General features: G+C 40.3%; 1 protein-coding gene and 1 long non-coding RNA gene across 2 annotated transcripts in view; one reads left to right on the forward strand and one right to left on the reverse strand.

Annotated features, from left to right (window-relative positions):
* The window catches only part of FAM120A (family with sequence similarity 120 member A), a 50,900-nt gene that overhangs the window by 25,455 nt on the left and 6,123 nt on the right, over nucleotides 1–19,322 (reverse strand). The window contains exons 2-3 of the mRNA XM_083489211.1: nucleotides 15,116–15,362; nucleotides 14,490–14,572 (exon numbers count right to left, since the gene is read on the reverse strand). Of these exons, the coding sequence (XP_083345337.1) occupies nucleotides 14,490–14,572; nucleotides 15,116–15,362 (330 nt within the window). The remainder of the gene's footprint in view (nucleotides 1–14,489; nucleotides 14,573–15,115; nucleotides 15,363–19,322) is intronic.
* LOC310700224 overlaps nucleotides 1–19,322 on the forward strand; it is a 103,817-nt gene that overhangs the window by 15,849 nt on the left and 68,646 nt on the right. The window lies entirely within an intron of this gene.

Below are 19,322 nucleotides of genomic sequence, written 5' to 3' on the forward strand. Positions count from 1 at the left end.
TTAAGTCTCTTAGCGCTTGATAAAGCTCAAATGTTAAGTTTACATTACATTTCCATCATGACAACAGTGGAGGTCTTAGTTGCTTAAAGAGCGTCCTAAAAGTAATGAGCACTAACCCCCTAACAAGCTCCATCAGTGCAAGCCCTGTACTTGGACTTCTGCTTGCACAATGGGGGTTTTCCCTCTTCTCTTCCCCCACTGAAACTGGCTTGGGTTGGTCTGGAGAATGCCTAGAACAGCACACAGGGGAGGAGAGGGGAGACTGTTCCATCTGAGAAGCAGCAATGCCTGTGCTGATGGGACATTCACCGCAGCACGGTGCTGGATTCCATCCAACATCCTAAGACATAGAGGAGTCTGGAAAAGTCAGTTTTAGCCAGCATGACTGCCAAAAGAAGTTTGGTTTAATTCATTTAAACTGTAGGTCATCTTATCGCAAGGACAGAGAAACAAGCAGTAACACAATAATTGTTAACTTATCATACAGTACGCTTTTTAAACTCCAGCAACTGCTTAGTTCTGATCACTATAAGCTAGACCAATTGAAAACATATTTCAATGCTTCTGAAAGCTTTAGCAAATCTCCAGCAGAAGAACACTCCGTAGCTGGTTGAGCAGTCACCAGGAATACCTTTCTCTGCATCACTGCCACATGGATTCTGCACATGTATGGTATAGAGTGAGGTAAGAGTTCTGAGTTAATCATAGAAAGATTGTTACACGACGTAAGAAATGACTCATACTCTTCATTATGAATCCAATACATTTCAAAAGCTTTGCACATCTGGGCTTGCGCATATGAATTGGCGCAGGAAACGAAGAGCTAGTACAGGAGAGAGAATTAGAGTCAAGTGATGTGTGCCAATTAGAATGCAGGCGGCTGCACCTCTATGTGAATGGAAGCAATTTCAAGAGAAGCCCTATATGGCCAAGGGGAGGGACTATAGTTGAGTGGCAGAGGACATGTTTTTCATGTCAAAGGCGCAGGTTTAATGTCCAGCAGCTCTAGCTAAAGGGTCTTAGGAAGCAGGGCCATACCCAAGACCTTGGAAAACAGTTGCCAGTGCAGGCACTCTGGGGCCAGATGGATCACCATTCTGACTCGGTATAATGCAGCTTCATGTCTGGCATTCAGTCTTGGACAGATTGTTACAGATGCAACCACACGGCAGCAGCCACTCAAGAGTGATTTTATTAGGAATCTTTAACAGTGATGCTCAAATAGCAGCCCAGCAAGTGTTTTTGAAATGAAGCAGCATAAAAGGCAACGTCTCACTTTCGGTCAAGCTAACAGAAGCCTGGAACCAGACAAAAACATCTTTAGTACGGCTGCTTAGCAAAAAAATGGTTTAAGATATGCTGCTCCAACTGCCTTTCTGCTTTTCGGTACAAAGGGAGGGTTTGGGTGATTGTATCTCTGCTTAATAAGCCAAGATAGGAATATGCCTCTTGCTCATGCATGCAACCAGCAAACGAAACAGGAAGTTTTAACTATTGACTAGAGTTTTCCATTTAATCACAGTTTTCCCCATCTGGATCAACAGCTTTGGAATAAGCCAGGATATTAAACCAACTTCAAAACAGTGCTTGAATATCCCAGCCTGCTCTGAAATTTATAAATATAGTTTTCCAGTTCAGGTTCAACAGAAAACTTATGCACAGGAACACAGGAAGCCAACATATACTGAGTCAGGTCAACAGTCCACCTAGCTTAGTATTGTTTCTACTGCCAGGCAGAGTTTCAGAGAGGAAGTCTCTCCCAGCCCTATCTGGAGATGCCAGGGATTGAACCTGGGACTTTTTGAATGCAAAGCAGATGCTCTACCACTGAGCTACAGCCCTTCCCCAATGGATCTGTGGACTCAAGCAGGCAAAAGCCTCATTTACATCTTTGGTTATTAAACCTCTGAATGTGATTTATCAAGGCATGTCAGAACTTGCAAAAATATTCTTGACTGAAACTCCTGGGCCTACTACTCTGTCCCTCAGAAATAACCCCCCCCCCCCCGTTCCCATAGGGCCTGCCATTATGTATAAAAAAGTTAACCCTGGCTGAAATTAAGCCAGGACACTTCTAAACCAGTTCAGAATCCTGATTAAATCCAGCTTTGTCCAGTATCTTCTTCACTATTTAGATGCCTGCAATGGAATTATCCAGGCTCAACACCAACATGGCCTGTATCACGTAAGAAAGCCTGCAGCAGAAGCTTCATGTGGCAGATTTACTTTGGTGCCAGAATTACATGCAAACCATCAAAACCTGGTTTCATGGCTCATCTACCTGGAAGTTGGCAATCACACCTCAGTACCGTTATCTGTGCCCTAACACTAGAATAGTAATTCATTGCAGCGAAAGATCACAAATGGCACCAAGATGCACTGGTAATTTCAGACGCAAATAGAACTACAAGAAAGGTTATTTGGGTTATTAAAAACCACAGGCAAGAGAGCTGGGGCAGTAAATGGGGCTGATTAGCAATGTTTGCCACAGAAGACCCAAACCACATGGGCTCTAGTCCAAGTGGCAAATTATCTGTATCCCAATTAGCTGTATCCCAGGAAGCTCTTCATTTCCATGAACTTTCACATAAGAAGTTTGATTTTTTTTAAAGCCCAAATTATGTAGTATTTGCTTCACACAAAATCAGTTACAACAGTGATGTCCATGCACTTTGTAGCCTCACTGGCAACCATTCTACCACATCACATGTAAGATCAAAGGTAGGGAGCCTTCGATCTGTGAGCCAAATTCACACCACAATATCATTTTCCCCAAACCACACCCGCCTGCTCCACATCCAACGCTATGTGTACATCAGGTGTGGAGCAAGGACGATGCTGCTGGATCAGCTGTTCGACTGAGTTCCCCATAGGAAACTTGATCACTCAGCCAATCTCTACAGACTGCCCTAGTCCCTTGAGCTGTGGTTCCAACGTGCCCAACAACTAGCTGGCTGTAAGGTACTTCAAAAACAGTGCACAATGGACTTGGACAGATGGGTGGAGTAACTCACCTGTCAATCATCTGACATAACGATAACAGAGATTTACAAGTGTGTTGATTCACAGGGGTGGGGAAGAATAAGGCTCGCTTCTGCTGGGTCAAAAAGGTCCCACACTCCTGTGTTAGGTGGTTAACTTTTATAACCTTGTAATCGTTCCATTAACTTTTACAACCTTCTAATATTTTTATTAGGATCTTAAAATTATGCAAATATATCCAAATGGCTGCTCCACCCCAACCCTGTTCTGGCTGCCATAGTATCCATTTGAATCTCAAACATCTTGTCTTCCGGATGACGTATGAGTGGCTATTTTTCATAGCAGGGTAGTGTTCTTGGAAACTGCCTCAAATTAAAAGCTATCATAGTCTTTTAAAACCACCAGAGGGCACTCCAGAAGCCAAAGAAAAACATATTATCCATAATCAGCCCCTGCTCTGATTTCAGTTAAATTTCAGTTAACTGATATGTACAGACAAACATGTAATTCTAAGGTACCATATATACGTAACCAGCAGGATTATTGGAAAGAAAACACATACAAGAGACCGGGAGAGTCAGAACAGAAGAGGAAGTGATATAAAGTCTCATTTGTAGATTAAAAGGTCTGTCACACAAATCCAAGTTACTAACTAGCCTATAATTTATGCCCTCTCACTACCCAACAACCTTCCCTCCTTGCATACCAATACACCGCATCAGAAAAATTTGGGTTCAAACAGGGTTAAGGAACAGAGATGTCTGGATAGTCTGCCTCTTCTATAAGGGCTTCACTTTTGAGCTGTGGGTAGGCTCTGGCTTTACCACCACCACTTTTCAGTTTCTGAAGTCCTTGTAGTACATGACTCCATGCATTAAAGCAGACAGTACCCTCTTCACATTTGAATTGTGTGTGATGGAGACATCATATGGTGACCAGGAAGTAGGGGTGCACTGGCCCACCCCTGACACCAACACATAGATCTGAACACCTGCATTGAGGAGCCCTATGCATGAGCACCTACTGTGTGTAGTCTTCCACATGTCCTTCACTTCTGATAACGCTGGGGCCCTGACCTCTTTGGAGCCTACATATGAGCAACTGCTTCTTCAGCCAAACCATGGAAGGCCCTAAAGGGCCATAGGTTAGCCACCTCTTAGGTTACACTATATTGGCCAAGATGAACCAATGGTCAACTCTGCACAAGTTGCACATTCTTTCTTGCCAAAATACAAGATGAGCCTTGCAGTCATACTTTTTATATCACCTGATGATAAATTATTTGGTGGAGGGGTGGGGGGTGGGGAGCAAATCAGTACATCTGAATAGTGCTTATTTCAGAAGTTTAACTTGAAACCTCACACAAACAGCAGCATAAATTTTGTTTGCAAAAAGGTCAACAAACCTAAACAGTTTGGGAACGCTGAACTTGACAGCACTTATGTGTAGGAAATCAATAAATAGCTAAACAAAAACTGGTTTTAAAGCATCTATAATTCCAGTCTCTCCAGCATGAAATTTGGTGGGGGTAGGGAACACATGTGAAATTTGAGAACAAAATATTACCTGAAAAGCAAGGGCAACAGTAGACCCCATTCAGAAAGCTGGGTGGCAAGGCAACCGCTATTCACTCTCAAGAAAGGAATTCTCTGTGGAAAATGGCCTACTGTAAGATTGCATTTTAAACAGCATAGCGCAGCTATAAAAACTGTTCAACTGCTACAACATGAGGCCAATACCCTAAGGAAAATGCTATTTGCCATTAATAATTACAGTTCCCAACATTTTCATCTTTGATGGTTATCTGAAAATTGCCTCATACAGAAGACAGAGCTTCAAAACCACTCACATAGAGTTCTTTCTATGCAGAACTGGGCAAAGCCTGCAATTTACTTACTGTACATTATATCCAAACTTAAGCAGTTACTGGCATTTCCCATGCTGAAAGGTTGCTATAAAACATGGTAAGGATTGACACATTTTAAAAATTTGGCAACTTTCTCCTTCAGTATTGATTCATTTAATAAAATGTATATACTGCTTGAATGTAAAAAAAAACAACAACCCTCACTTCAAAGCTAGTTATATGTATTAGAAGAGATGATGTAGCTTTGTGTTCAAACAGATTGAGCTGAGAAGCCAAGAAATCAGTGGGAGTCCTAAGGCAAGTAACTATTTCCTCAACCATCTTCAGTTTAGCTCAACAGTGAGCAACCTGTGGTGCTCAAGTTATTGTTAGAGCACCTTTTCCCTCAGTTCTATGGGTGAGAGCCATTGATGCCACCAGTTTCTATAAACTCCTGGTGGACTAAGGAAGCCCAAACTGAGAACAGTAGTTCTCCACACCCCATTCTCATTGACACCACGCATGAATACTTCTTTTAAAAAAACCAAATCATTGGCTGCATCTGGTATGTAGGATCTCCTACTGTGCACAAGATTATAAACATGCTTTTATTATACAAACAGTGAGAACCACTATAGTTGAAAAGCAATATACAAATATTACTTTAAAATAAAATAAAATCTGCCAAAGGGTTCACTGCCTTTGTCTTGCTTCATTCTCCCTCATTAGGCCTGGTCTCGCCATCTCAGCAGAATCCTTATCTCTTCCCATCTTTGCTTACCTCACAGACCATAATACCCATTGAGCAAAAGCCAGATCGGCACAGTAGCGATTGGGCTGCCCTTATGTAAACCTTGTAGCCAGTTCCCCATCACCCTCCCAGAGCAAATGTTTAAGAGTAAAAACTAGCATCCAGAAAATGTAAACTAAAGCCCCAAGTATTTGAACATGTAGCCATGCAGGCAGTTGAAAAAACAAAATGGCAGTGTGCCTAAAGCAAGAGACAACCCACATTCGGTCCAGAACCATGGATGTGAATCCACTGAGAAACTAAATTTAGAATTGGAGAGGGCTCGTATTGAGCTTGTGAACAAAACTGCTGGACGGAACGAGGAAAACCCTGGAGTCAACTTCCTTTTGTCGTGGGAAAGATTCTACTCACTGGACCTCACCTCAGTATTGAAAATGGCCTCCATCCAGCAAGAATCTTAAACAGGCAGGTGTGGGTGAATAGAAGTGGGGGCGCAACACAGCAGTAGATATTTATTTCAATTTAAAAGAGGAATTGTGCTTTCTGAATATACTATGCTGGCAAGTATATTCAAGAGTGTTGGATTCCTGGGAGTGGTAGGGCCTGCGTGTGAGGAGCATAGCTGTCAACTTTTCCCTTATCTTGCAAGGAATCCTATTTGGAATAAGGGAATTTCCCTTAAAAAAAGGGAACAGTTGACAGCTATGGCAATGCCACCTGCCCTTTAAATCCTGTTCCTTAATTCTGTGATAGGTCAGTTGTTCTGTAGCAGGAGAAAGATGCTCTGCATATGCAGAGAGGCATATTTAAATATTCTTGCTGGCTACCAAAAATACAAAATGGCTACAAAGCCCAGCTACTATCTGTGTACTTCCGAATCCCACCACCTGGAGCCCCATCCACAGAACCATTTTACCTCATTTGGAAAGGATTCACCTGATTGAAACTTGTATGATTTTTGCCTTAAAAAATAGAGGTTATTCTTTGTCTAGTAAAGAATTACTGGCGCAAGGGCATTTTTCAAAGTTTAATAACAGATTTAAGTATGTTTAAAATCCGCAGGTAGCCATAATTTTAAACAGGATTGGTGTAAAAATATTGACAGTGGGATGAGGAAACTAAAACGTGAAAAAATTATTATGAAACTTTTTAAAATATAGCGACTATGCTTTGACATCAAGTTTTTATTAACTAGCAGGTCATTTTCTCTTCTACGCTTTACCCTCAGAGCAACAGCTAATGAAGGAAATCAACAGAATTGTTAAAACTTCTCAGATTAGAAGGAATGGAATACCCTGAGCTTTGCTACGAGAAAATAAACTAAATTTAATAAAATGCCACTTAAAAATGCTCACTGCTTTAGAGGCCCCTTCATATTTTAATTTTCAAAAGATGGTTCTACTTTTCCTCATAGCTGCAATTATCTGATGTACAATGTTATCACTTAGTTTTTAGCTCCCCACCCAAAGCAACTGGGCTGCTTTTTACTTATACAAAGGAGCTCCTCTTATTAGCAAAAAGCAGACTGTTTTGTGTGGTTTTTTAAAGGAAAATTGCAAGCTACAAGGGCTGGTGAAGGAGAAACAAAGCACACCAGCTCTCCTTAGGAAGCCCACTCACACACCTGGAGGGAATTCCTAGCCGCCAACGGTGACCAGGTGAGTAGCTAATACAAGACTGAATTGTCATAAGTAGCATTAAATGAATTATATGTTGAAATTTTGGATTTACTGCATATCAAGTATTAAAGGATGCATAATCAATTCTGAACACATTTCTAATGGAAATGGAAATCAGAATTCATTACTATAGCTCCTATAACAAAAAATTACAGATGCTTTAACATGAGCAGTTAACAGCATGGCAGCCAGGCACAAGAGACACTTAAATGGGTACGGAAGTATTGTGTTTTTCATTTTTCTTTTAAAATCTAACTGGGTAGCACTATAATTATGGAGGAGGAAGTGACATCACACCTGGAAAACGGAAGTTTGAAAGGAGAATTCTGCAATCCTGGAGAAGATTTTTTTTATAACCCGGTAACTGGAACCGAGAAGTCCACAAAAGAAAGTAGCAGCAGCAGCAGATTAAGTGGCTGAAAAAGACAGGCAGTGAATAGAGTTTTATTCTATAACTACTAGAAGAAAAACCTCAAACACTTCTGCTAGCACAATGAGGATACCATGAAGTACATAAAAAGACAAAACAGTCAAGATATCATGTTAAGCTGAAGCATCTAAAAAGTTAATGGAGTGTGTTTAGAAATGGAAACGGCTACAGATTTTCTTCAAAGGAGAAAAATGAATTTGCACTAATGTATAAGATCAAGTAGACAGATGTTTGCAGCAGACTGTTAAGTTTCAATAAGAGTACATAAGCAAAATTAATAATCAGACGGCAATGGAGGGGGAGAAAATGTAAATTGCACGTTATGAGATCATGACAAGCAAAGTTCATTGTGAACCCCAAAAGCCCAGAGCCTGACAGCTTGGAGCAATTTCTCAAGAAATGACTGCACTTTTCATAAAGCCTAAGGATATTTAATCCCATTTTCCATGCCAAAAATCTGCACTCTATACTTCAAAAGCCTTTTTTTTATCATTTCCACTAGAAATGAGTTTTAAAAAGAAACCTAGATAAATTCTTCACACAGGTTAGTAAAACTGAAACGCTGTTTCGTTTTAAAAAAGAGAGAGCTGAATGAGCAACACAACCGTATTCTTAAAAATTAGACATTATCTCCTCATAGTTACAACTAAAAAGGCCCTGAGACTAAAAATACTCATGAGCAAAAAGGCCTCAAAGATGCTATTGTCTTCAGAATCTCCACTTCTACACTGATGAGTGAGCAAATGTTATTTAACTGACAGCAGGAAGAGATGGTCACATTCACTATACAATTCCCTACAAAGAATTTTTTTGGGGGGTGGGAAGTACAGAGTCTTTCTTGCTCACTTCAGGCTCATCTATTCTACATTAACTCTTCCCTATCACTTTGCATTTTCCTTATCTGACATTTTTCCTGCATCAATTACAGCAGAATCAGACTATTAGAGCACTCATCTAGGTTGACCCCTTTACTTGGTTCTATTTCAGGCTTCAGGAAACAGGCTACACGTTTCGTATGTTGCTTCATATAAAGTACTCCCTGTACATACAGAACTATGTCAAGGAGGGCTCTAGGCAAGCGTTCTCTCTTGTCATACTAGCTTGTTAGGCACACTGAGATTTCTCAATGTGTGATCAGGGGACAGGACATAGAAAACATGCAACCCTCCACCTGCAGTATGAAATTGTACAGTCCAGCAACAGGTACTTTGTGTCAGTGCTCTCGATAATTTACATTTGCTTCTGGATTACAAATCCACTGGACAGAAATTGTCAACTGAGTGTTATACACAACATCTCTTAGAGCCATTTCCAGCTATGACAAGATAAAACACTGCTGGGATAATGTGCACGCTGCACATACAGCAACCATATATAAACCTTTATAAACAAAGCTACATATCCTACTCTCAAGCTTACACCTAAAGTAAGACAGGGTCACCAATCTTTTGGGACCAGTGAGCACATCTGGAATTTTAAGAAAGTGCCACAGGTTGCCAGTGACAAGATGGGGTGTGTGACCTAACACAAAATGGCTGCTTTGAGGGTGTGGTTCAACACAAAATGGAAGCTACGTCTAAAAAAGGAGAGTCAGGACCACAAAATGCTGTGCGCCTGCTCCCACCCCATAAAAAGCACCTACATGAGCCACCACAACACTTGCTCAGTTTTTGCACCTCTCCTCTGTTCAGTACAGGGGAGTGGGTGTCCAATCCTGGCATCCAATGAAATGTGGGTATGAACATGTTCACTGTGGGAGAGGCTGATTCAGTACAAACAAGAACTGAACAAGAATAGCAAACTTACACACTGTAGTTTTTTAAGGGGATATTTACGTTTCATAGGCACCACAGGGTGTACTGGTAGGCACACTTGCACCCAGGGGCACCCACTGCAGGAAGACATAATGGAAGGGCAATGTATGGGAACTGTAGAAAGTGAGAGTTCAGTTAAAGAATGATAGGATGAACAATACCTCTTCATCCCTTCTTTCTTTAACTGCACTTAAATACTAAAAATGGAAGAATGGCAGAGTTCCAATGGAGCAACAAGAAAGATAAAAAACAGAGCACAGTGGGGAAATCAATACTGTAGCACTGAATTTACAGGGGACAGTGTTATCAGGGGAGTCAAGACAGCAAGAGAGGAACATGCACAACAAACAAGTGGAAGAATGCATACATTTGAAAGTTAAATTGAATGCAAGATGAGAGAGAGCCAATGTACGTAACAGAAGACAGGAAGTAAAATCATCATGACAGGGATAGATTAGTTGAGCTGAAGAAAGAGAATACATAATTGAGCAACCTTCACATGAAAACCTACTGGACAAAAACTAAGTTACAATCAAGCAACTGTAGGAGATGCTGGAATCTGTCCAATAGTAAGCACCTTGTCTTCTGTGAATCAGATGCAACAGTAGCCTCTCTCAATGTGTGGAGATGAGAGCAGAAAAAGGTGTCCAACCTCCTGGGGTTCATAATCATGGAAAATGTTGCACTAGTTCCATCCACCCACAAGTGATTTTGATTTTAAAATGCATCTAGACTTTAGAGTAGGGGTATGGAAAAGAGGTCCACGAATAGACAGGAGACCAAGTGCCAGGATTGTTGTGAAGTAGGCCAAACTAGGTAGCCAGTGCTTAATTCAAAAAAGCACTTCTTTTGTTCTTAAGAAACTGTGTTTACTTGGGAACATTTAGCATTGATTAGCTATGCCTAAACTATTAAGAAATCCACTATTGCTTTGTAAATTTAAGAGCCTAGTGGACCACAGGGATTCCCAGGAGGCAGAAAGCTAAGAATTCAGCCCATTCTTGCCTCACAAAGCTGACAATGAATAAAAATTAGGTTATCTTATAAGCTGAGACCTTATTTATGGATTTTTTTAAAAAAAAATCTAAGGTCTTAAAAATGACTCAACAACTAACCAGAGAGGTCATGAATGAATTTCATTTCCTCTGTCCTACTTACTGGCTAACATGAACAAAATAATAACAGAAACTATTATTAGTTTTCTCTTTTCTCCTGCAAAGACATGTAAAGAAATGTTCTTAATCTTATTGGTTTGTTCCTATTCTTACATTAATGTAAGTACCACATATTTTAACATTGTGTATGTTTAGAGCTGTATGTTTTGGGTGTTTTAAATTGCATTTAGAGGATCTATGTTCATATAATAAAATTTGCTTTTTATTGAATATAACTTCCTAATGTGACAGTTGAGTATACATGTTACATGGGCACCAATACCCAATAACAACGCTACAAAACAAGACAATATTTTCAATGTTTTAAAAGTGTCATCTATGACAATAAAGCTAATGGTTTTTAATGACTTTTTTAAAAAGCAGGTGGATGGGGATGCAATTTGCTAACAGCACAGAACAGACAGCCATTATTTGTTTTTGTTCATATAAGGATAAAGAAGTTATGCAAGGGAAACAATGAGCGCTAGAACAGGAGAAACTGGAATGGAGCTGGAGAGTAGGAACTCATGCATTCTGAGACTTCATGACTGCATTCACATAAACTATAATGATTATCAAGAACACACAGATGGCCCATTTTGCTTCTCCCCTAGCAGGAACCACAAATCACAATTCCTGGCTTAGTGTTCCGTCCAAATCATGACTGTGGTTTGTTTCACTCTAAGCTAACACTGCTGAGAAGCTAAAGTTTGCTCTTGCAGATGTAACTCTTAGCCAGGGATCTTCTGATTGGAAAGGAGCACCATAGGCACATTCTTCACATTAACAGTAATCCACCAGCTATAGTTTACTGTTATTTGCAACTGTTTGAAACTAAGGCAAATTGAGATTTTTTTTTTTATCCCAAGAAGACTACAAGTGTATTGGTGTGATAAAGATAAAAAAAAATCTTTGATGAACTGTGATTGATGTAACTCTACCAGAATGAATGGGACAGTCCAAGAGCGTTCTGAAAGGTATCAATAGAACCCTGTTTTGAATAGTGCCTCTGATTTTGGTCTATCTATTCAAGAAGACTTAATTCAAACCACTACATATGGCAAAAAACTCCAGTAATGGTAATGAACACTTGAGTACAAGAAGCTGAAGTATTTATGCCTGTTTAGCCTGTTCAAAAGGAGGAAGAGAGCAAATGAGCACATAAGCCTTAATGTCAAACCAGCAGAAGATATTTCTAGAAATAACTACACAGGTTAAATAGTACTGCAGATACAAATCAATGGTTGTAAAACTACCCATTAATAAATTTATATTAGAAATCAAGTCAAGGCTACCCAGCTACCACGTTTATAAAATTCTGCCTGCCTTTCTAAAATAATAACAAAGAACTTTAAAAGAACAGTGAAATCCATGTGTGATTAGTTTTAATCAGGTGCCTCATTTGTGAAACAATGGGGCACAGGTGGAGGGTGAATGAGAATGTGCTTGTATGAGCCTGAGGCAGTTGGTACCCCAAATATTGAAAATATTTATTTGTATTATTCTTCCTATTATTGAGCATCTGGAAAACATGGTATGCCACGGTACCTTGGGTGGCATAAATAATTCAACAATGCTATTTTAGGAGCTTACGTTACGGGTTGAAACTAAACTTGTAATTGGCCAAGTTTCACTTCTGTTGGAAGAGGAGAGGAAAGAGATGTTTTGCTGATCCCTCCTTCACCTTGCAGCTTCCTGAAAATCTGCACAGGTTGGTTGGGGAGCACTATGAGAGGCATCACATCCGTGAACACAGGTCCCAATATGTAAAATTGTGATATGAAAAGCTGCCTAAGGGATTAGATATGGCCTGGGGAGCACGTTTTTTACTGGGGAAAGCTGGGTCCCTGCAGTGAGGCAAGCACAGGAAGGCAATGTGAGGGGAAATCCAGCTCCCCTGATGCATGTGCACCCCTTTTGTTGCAAAAGAACTTCCCAGCACCTTGGCGCTCTCTCTCTCTCTCTCTCTCTGTGTGTGTGTGTGTGTGTGTAGTGAATAGGACAGACGCACAAACAACATACAGATCTGCCTCTATTACTCTATAGATCTAGTTCAGCCTGCAAATTATCACCATACTAATGGTCAGAAACAAGCTTCCCTTCATCAGGTTTGCTACTGAGGTTTGGACTTCTTTTTGCCCATCTTTGCTCCAAGTAGCTTACCTCCCCGCTCTGAAACATCTGGATTGTTTCCCCCTCGTGTCCAGGCAGAAAGAAAGAGGAGTAAATGCAAGCGGCTGGTGGACACTGGGACACAGCTATTTGGTCATTAAAATAGGTAACACGACAGCTACTTAAGAAAAATTTGCCCCACCACAAGCATAATCTGTGAGACACAGATTATAGTGAGGCACTTACAATTAACATTTGTGCTGAATCACCCTTTTGCATTTGGGATTGTTACTCACCTTTTCTTCACAAACATGGACTAAACGGCTTTATTTTTTAAATAAGTAACTCACATTTAATACAAAGTGCAAGCAAGACCAGCAACTAGCATGCAGATTTGTAGCCTAATCTACATGTGATGAGTTTGATGTCATGGCTTATGATACTGCAGGTTGAAGCAGGCCAAGGTGCTTTTGTTCCTTACAAGACTTTCTTTTTTAAATGAGCATGAAAAGTTGAATATATATGATTACTCAAAATAAAGCAAAGGGGGAGAAATAAATAAATAAAAACTTCCAAAGCTCCCAGTGCTGAATCAGCCTTGAATCTTAGGCTGCAATCCTAAACAAACTTACTTGGAAGCAAGTTGCAGTGTCACCAAGATAATTTATGTTCAAGACAACCTAGTAGGATCTGGGTTCTTATTGTGTATGATGGCTTCTTCTCCACCCCTGTTGCTCATTCAACAAACACAAAAGTATTATACAACTGCAACAAATAGTTAGATGGACTTAAAGTTATGCCCTTAAATCTATCTAAATTCCTGCAGCACTTTTTTTTGCAATGATAACTTCAGCAGAGGTATCTAGGTGAGAAAGTGACAGAATTCAAGAAAACCAGGAGGTGTTTGATCTCGTTTAAACCATCAACTGTGTTTACCATTTCTTAAACTCTGGTATGCATGTCCCATCAAGTCTAAGGAACCAACAGCACTTCTGAGAGCTGGAAGCTTAAGATCACCACTGTTTCAGATACTGAATTTTCATAAGCCGTACACCAGCACCCAAGCCCTCTGTTCAGGTTTTTCATAAAGTTGTCCAACTGGCAATACCATCACAGGTACAACTTTTGTACTAAACCTTGGTTCTCGAACTTAATCCATTCCAGGAGTCCGTTCGACTCCCAAAACCGTTCGAAAACCAAAGTGCGGCTTCCACTTGAGTGCAGGAGCTTCCTGCACTCAAGCGGAAGCCGCATCGAACATTCAGCTTCCAAAAAACGTTCACAAACTGGAACACTTAATTCCGGGTTTGCGGCGTTCAGGAGCCAATTTGTTCGACAACAAAGCTGTTTGAAAACCAAGGTACCACTGTAAATGTATCTAATATAGCTGAATACAAATATTTTTTTCTCTTAGAGCTATCAGAAAGAAAGGAAAGGGAAAAAGAGCAAATATTTTCAGAACTGCAGTCACGTTGCTGATGCTAGTGCAGTTTAGTATGATAAAATGAGAACTGAAACAAGAAACACGGTGTGTACATTGTCCATATGAATGGAAAAACTTAAAGAACTCACTTACAGCGAAGCAAGTTCTCAGAGTAGTCCTCTTTTAAGTCTTTGGTGCTACTTTAGAATACCCAACAATATTAGAAATTGCCCAAATTATGTTTTATTCCTATGCTAGGTTATTTGTTTTAATGTCAGAAATTATATTAAAGTTGTACCTTAAGAGAGGCTAGTGGATGTTCTGGACCAAGTAAACTCCAATGAAATGAAGCCAAATCTTCATCAGGTAGAATGTGATTACCTGGAATATACAATATGCAATGCTTTTAAAAAATATACTATATGTTACTTGTTCTTCATAAACGGTTGTCTCGTTTACTTTTTTAAAATATCAAGGCAGTACTTGAAATTAGTGAAGTCTGGCAGAGTTGGGGGGAAATAACAATCCTAAATTCAAATTTCACTTGCAGATAATGCAATTAGAGAGACTGAATATGATAATGAGTATTTATAAGGTAACTAATCTACATTTTTTCCTGGTATAATGTCTAATTCAGAAACAATGTTTATCCAAAACTAAGTCCCATATTAATGGGGCTTACTTCCAAGTAATCACATTTAGGATTGCAGCCTTACTTCAGGTACCTCCACATTTCCATGTAAAAGTGATTGGGATAAAAGGTACCAGATTCTGAGTCACTGCTATACAATTAAAAAACAAAAACCACACACACAAACCAAGAGGATGAAGAAATGATAAAACAAGTGTGCACAGAAACAGTCCTTCCAATAACACATTCTTAAGATCAGATAAATGTGGACTTCCATGTGTCATTCCACCTACCTAAAAGAGCAGCAAAAATAGGAAACCGATTTGGATTCAGGTCCAGTTGCTTGGCAACTTCATGCATCAGGTATTGGCTTGTCGTGAGGCTTTTTCCATTACGGCTCAGTTTTAGGGCATGGGCACTGAAATAGTAAGGGATGTTGCACAATGCGTAATCTGAATCAAATGCAACCAAGCCATGGAAGCCTTTTTCTCTGCAAAATGAAATTACTTCTTGGTGGTGGTCTTCAATGCTCTGTGCAACCTATGCAAAAAGGGAGGGAGGAAGGGGGGAGGAAGAACAGGATACATTAAATGTTAATACCAAACTGTATGAATGTGCTGAAATGTACATTAGCAGCTCATGTTAAAAACAAGTTCTCATGCACTGGAAATGTGCAGCTCCAACTTGATGACAACAACAGGGTATCCTATACCATCCTCAGTCAAACTTTAGTCCTGTTCCGAACAACTGTCCTTCCTTCTCCTAAACACTATAATCAGGGCCAATGAAGATCCCATATTCAAAACAAGTGTGCAGTTTCCCAGTTCAAGCATTACTTTCTAACAAGAAGGAGAAGAAAGCTGAAAGCAACTCTTGATTTCACAGTATTCAATTGAGGGAACTAATGAACAGGCCAGACTCCCTATTCTGCTCCCCGCATCCCAAAAGACCTACATAAAAGACACCCATGTTCCCCTGCCAACAACTTTCTGAAACATACCTGTCCCCTTGGGACAGAAATGTATTTACAAGACAACACACATCCCATCTGAACTGTTTTCAACTCTTTTACAGGCTTATCAGGTCTCACCTTGGTTTTTGGCAGATCAGCAAGAGTCCATCCCTCCTGTGGTGTGGCATACCGTATTTTTCCGTCTATAAGATGCCCCCATGTATAAGACTATTTTGGGGGACTCAGATTTAAGAAAATGGCCTTGGCACTATCCATGTATAAGATGCCCCCTAATTTTTGACATAATTTATTAGGGGGGAAACCTAGTCTTATACATGGAAAAATACGGTATATATTTTTCCTTCTGGAGGTTAAAAGCCTGGAACTTGGACTAAGTTCATCATCTGTCAAGGACCAGGACAGACTGTCATATTCACAGCCATGTATCCCTGAAATATCAAAGTCCATCACCAAGATGCAAAAATAAAATAAAATTGTAAGCTGCTTTGGGAGCCAATCTTCTTAAAAATATATTTCAATCTCCAACTTTATTTGCCCATGTATTTCAGCAAGCTTTATAGCTTTGTTGGATTTTAGTGGGGGACTTATTTATTTAATACAACTATTTATGTCCAGCTTTTCAAGATTCAAATCTTTCCATGGTAAATTACAAGTAACAAAGATCCATGAATGAAATCATAAGTTTTGTTGGAGTTTCCTTGTCAGTCTGTTTTTTATGATTTTATTAAATCAGGTTTAATTTTTATGCCATTCTGAGTTCTGTTATTATCTTCTAAAATGACTAAATAAAGCAGGATACAATAATAATTAATTATATAATGCAACAAGGATCCCTGATGACTCAGGGATGATTATGATAGCTACCGCAATACCACTAGGACTGATTGATTGAGATTAAGAGATATTTAAATGTAAATCACATTTCCCATTTTGAATTTCATACACGCATGCAAATGCTACAATTGCACACACTCATCAGTAAGTCAATCTAAGTGAACAAAGTGGGATTTATAGAAGATCATGCTGACAAGTGTCCAAATATTCCCAGAAGCAATGTTACTGAACAAAATAATGTCTTCCCAGTGTGGAGTATAAATGACCATGCGATAGAATCATAAATATAAATAATCTGAAACTGAACACATAGTTGAGTTTAGGTACATGGACAGCATAAAACAGGACTACAAACTCAGTGGATGATCCTGCTGTCATATAAGTCTGGTTTGCACATCTTACCAAGCCAAATTACGGTTTAGTAGGAACACACTGGCTCCTAAAATGGCAATAGCCACCATTTGGCTCCTCCCTCCTAAGTCATGGCTTGTCATGATGTCCAACCCCACACCTATGGTTTAGCTTTCTAAGACAAGCTGAGAGCTATAAACCACAGGACAAAACTTCGTTAAAGCTCATAGCTAATATGGAGAGCTAAAACACAAGGCCAAGTTTAGTCAAAATGCTAAGCCATGTCATGGCTTAGTGCAGCGCAGCAGAACAAGCAGAAAGTATCTGCAATCTCTTCTCCCAGAGCTCAAGCATCCAAGCTAACCCACAGTCTGGCTTAGCATTTTATAATGGAGATGGCTCTATGCTGTTTGAACTACCATCAGTTCCAGCCAGCATGGCCAATGGGTCAGGGCCTGTACAACTTACTGTCAAACAACATCTGAAGGTCCTATGATCTTCCGGTGAAGTGAGGGAATAAATGTAATTAATTAATTAATTAATTAATTAACAAACAATCAGAGTAGTAAATACAGGACTTGACTTGATAAGATGTCTAGCTTATGAACCTTGAGGCAGCAATGGGTTGGACAAGGGACAAAAAACTTAAGTGCACTCCAGACAAGGCATTTGTGATCCTAATCAGGAAGGAGAGAGACTATGCAATAGGATTCAAGCTGTTTTGGACAGGGTTGTGCATTTAAAAACATCAAGTTCTGAGTTTGGGAGTGCTGGATGACTAGGTGACAGCAGTGGTCAGCTTAGACTCGTGCATGAACCTTGTCCATTCCTGGCTACAGGAACTCATGCCTTTGTTTAGGTTTAGCAAATGCACTGCCTACCACAGCCATTCCCAGTCAAATTTAAAGTGCTGGTTTTAGCCTTTAAAGCCAGGATGGGGAGCCTTTGGCCCTCCAGATGTTGCTGAACTACAACTCCCATCAGCCACAGAAGCATGGCTAATAGCCAGGTATGGTGGAAGCAACCTATGGAGAGCCAAAAGTTTCCCACACTTGCCTTAAGCATAACTGGGCCAATTATTCAAAGGACCACCTGCACCCATACCAACCTGCCTGAACCTTAAGATCAATAATAAGGACTCTTGTTGTTTATCTGCTACTAAGTTGGTGGGTACAAGGGACAGGGCTTTCTCTGTGGTGGCCCCACAACTTTAGAAGACACTGCCAATTGACCTAACTCTATAAAGCTACTACATTTCAGGTCTTCAGAAAGGCTTTGAAGATCCAGTTATTTTCATGGGCTGATCTAAAAGTGTCACTCTATGCTGCCACTGAGTTTCCTTGGCCAATGGTCTTATGGAAAATGTTTCATCTTATTATTATTGCTGGTTTTCTTAATGTTATATTGCATTCAATTTTATTATCACTGGAATAGTTTTACTCAAAAGCTAAAAGGTAAAGGGACCCCTGACCATTAGATCCAGTCGCGACCGACTCTGGGGTTGCGGCGCTCATCTTGCTTTATTGGCCAAGGGAGCCAGCATACAGCTTCCGGGTCATGTGGCCAACATGACTAAGTCGCTTCTGGTGAACCAGAGCAGCGCACGGAAATGCCGTTTACCTACCCGCCGGAGCAGTACCCATTTATCTACTTGCACTTTGACATGCTTTCGAACTGCTAGGTTGGCAGGAGCAGGGACCGAGCAACGGGAGCTCACCCCGTCACGGGGATTCGAACCGCCGACCTTCTGATCAGCAAGTCCTAGGCTCTGTGGTTTAACCCACAGCGCCACCCGCCTATAAATTTTTAAATAAATACTTGTGGGATCACCTCCTTCCAAACCATCCAGCTTCCTCAGATCAGGAAGGTTCCTTCTCTGCATCCTAACTAGAATGGAGGCTTAGTAGATGGCACAAAAGAAGCAAAGATCACCAGTGTTGAAGCAATGATTCTTCAACATTAACTTTGTTGGACTGGTTGGATGCCTGGGTATCGTCTTCCAAGGCAACTACTCTATTCCCAACTTAAAAATGGAAAGTGTAAATCTGGTGGTCAACAAAAGAGGTTTAAAGATGCTCTCAAGGCAAATCTTTAAAAATGTAGCATAAACATCGACAATTGGGAAACACTGGCTTGCGAGCACTCAAATTGGAGAACAGCCATTACCAAAGGTGTCATGAACTTTGAAGATGAACTCAGGACAAAACAAGCCAAGAGGAAGGCACGTTTGGCAGCCCCTCACCATGATAAAACTCCCATCCGGAAACCTATGTCCCCACTGTGGAAGGGCGTGTGCATCCAGAACTGGCCTCCAGTCACTTACAGACTCACTGTTAAAACCA

The sequence above is a fragment of the Podarcis liolepis genome (genome assembly GCF_965112155.1).
Source record: "Podarcis liolepis genome assembly, chromosome: 2".
NCBI lineage: Eukaryota > Metazoa > Chordata > Lepidosauria > Squamata > Lacertidae > Podarcis > Podarcis liolepis.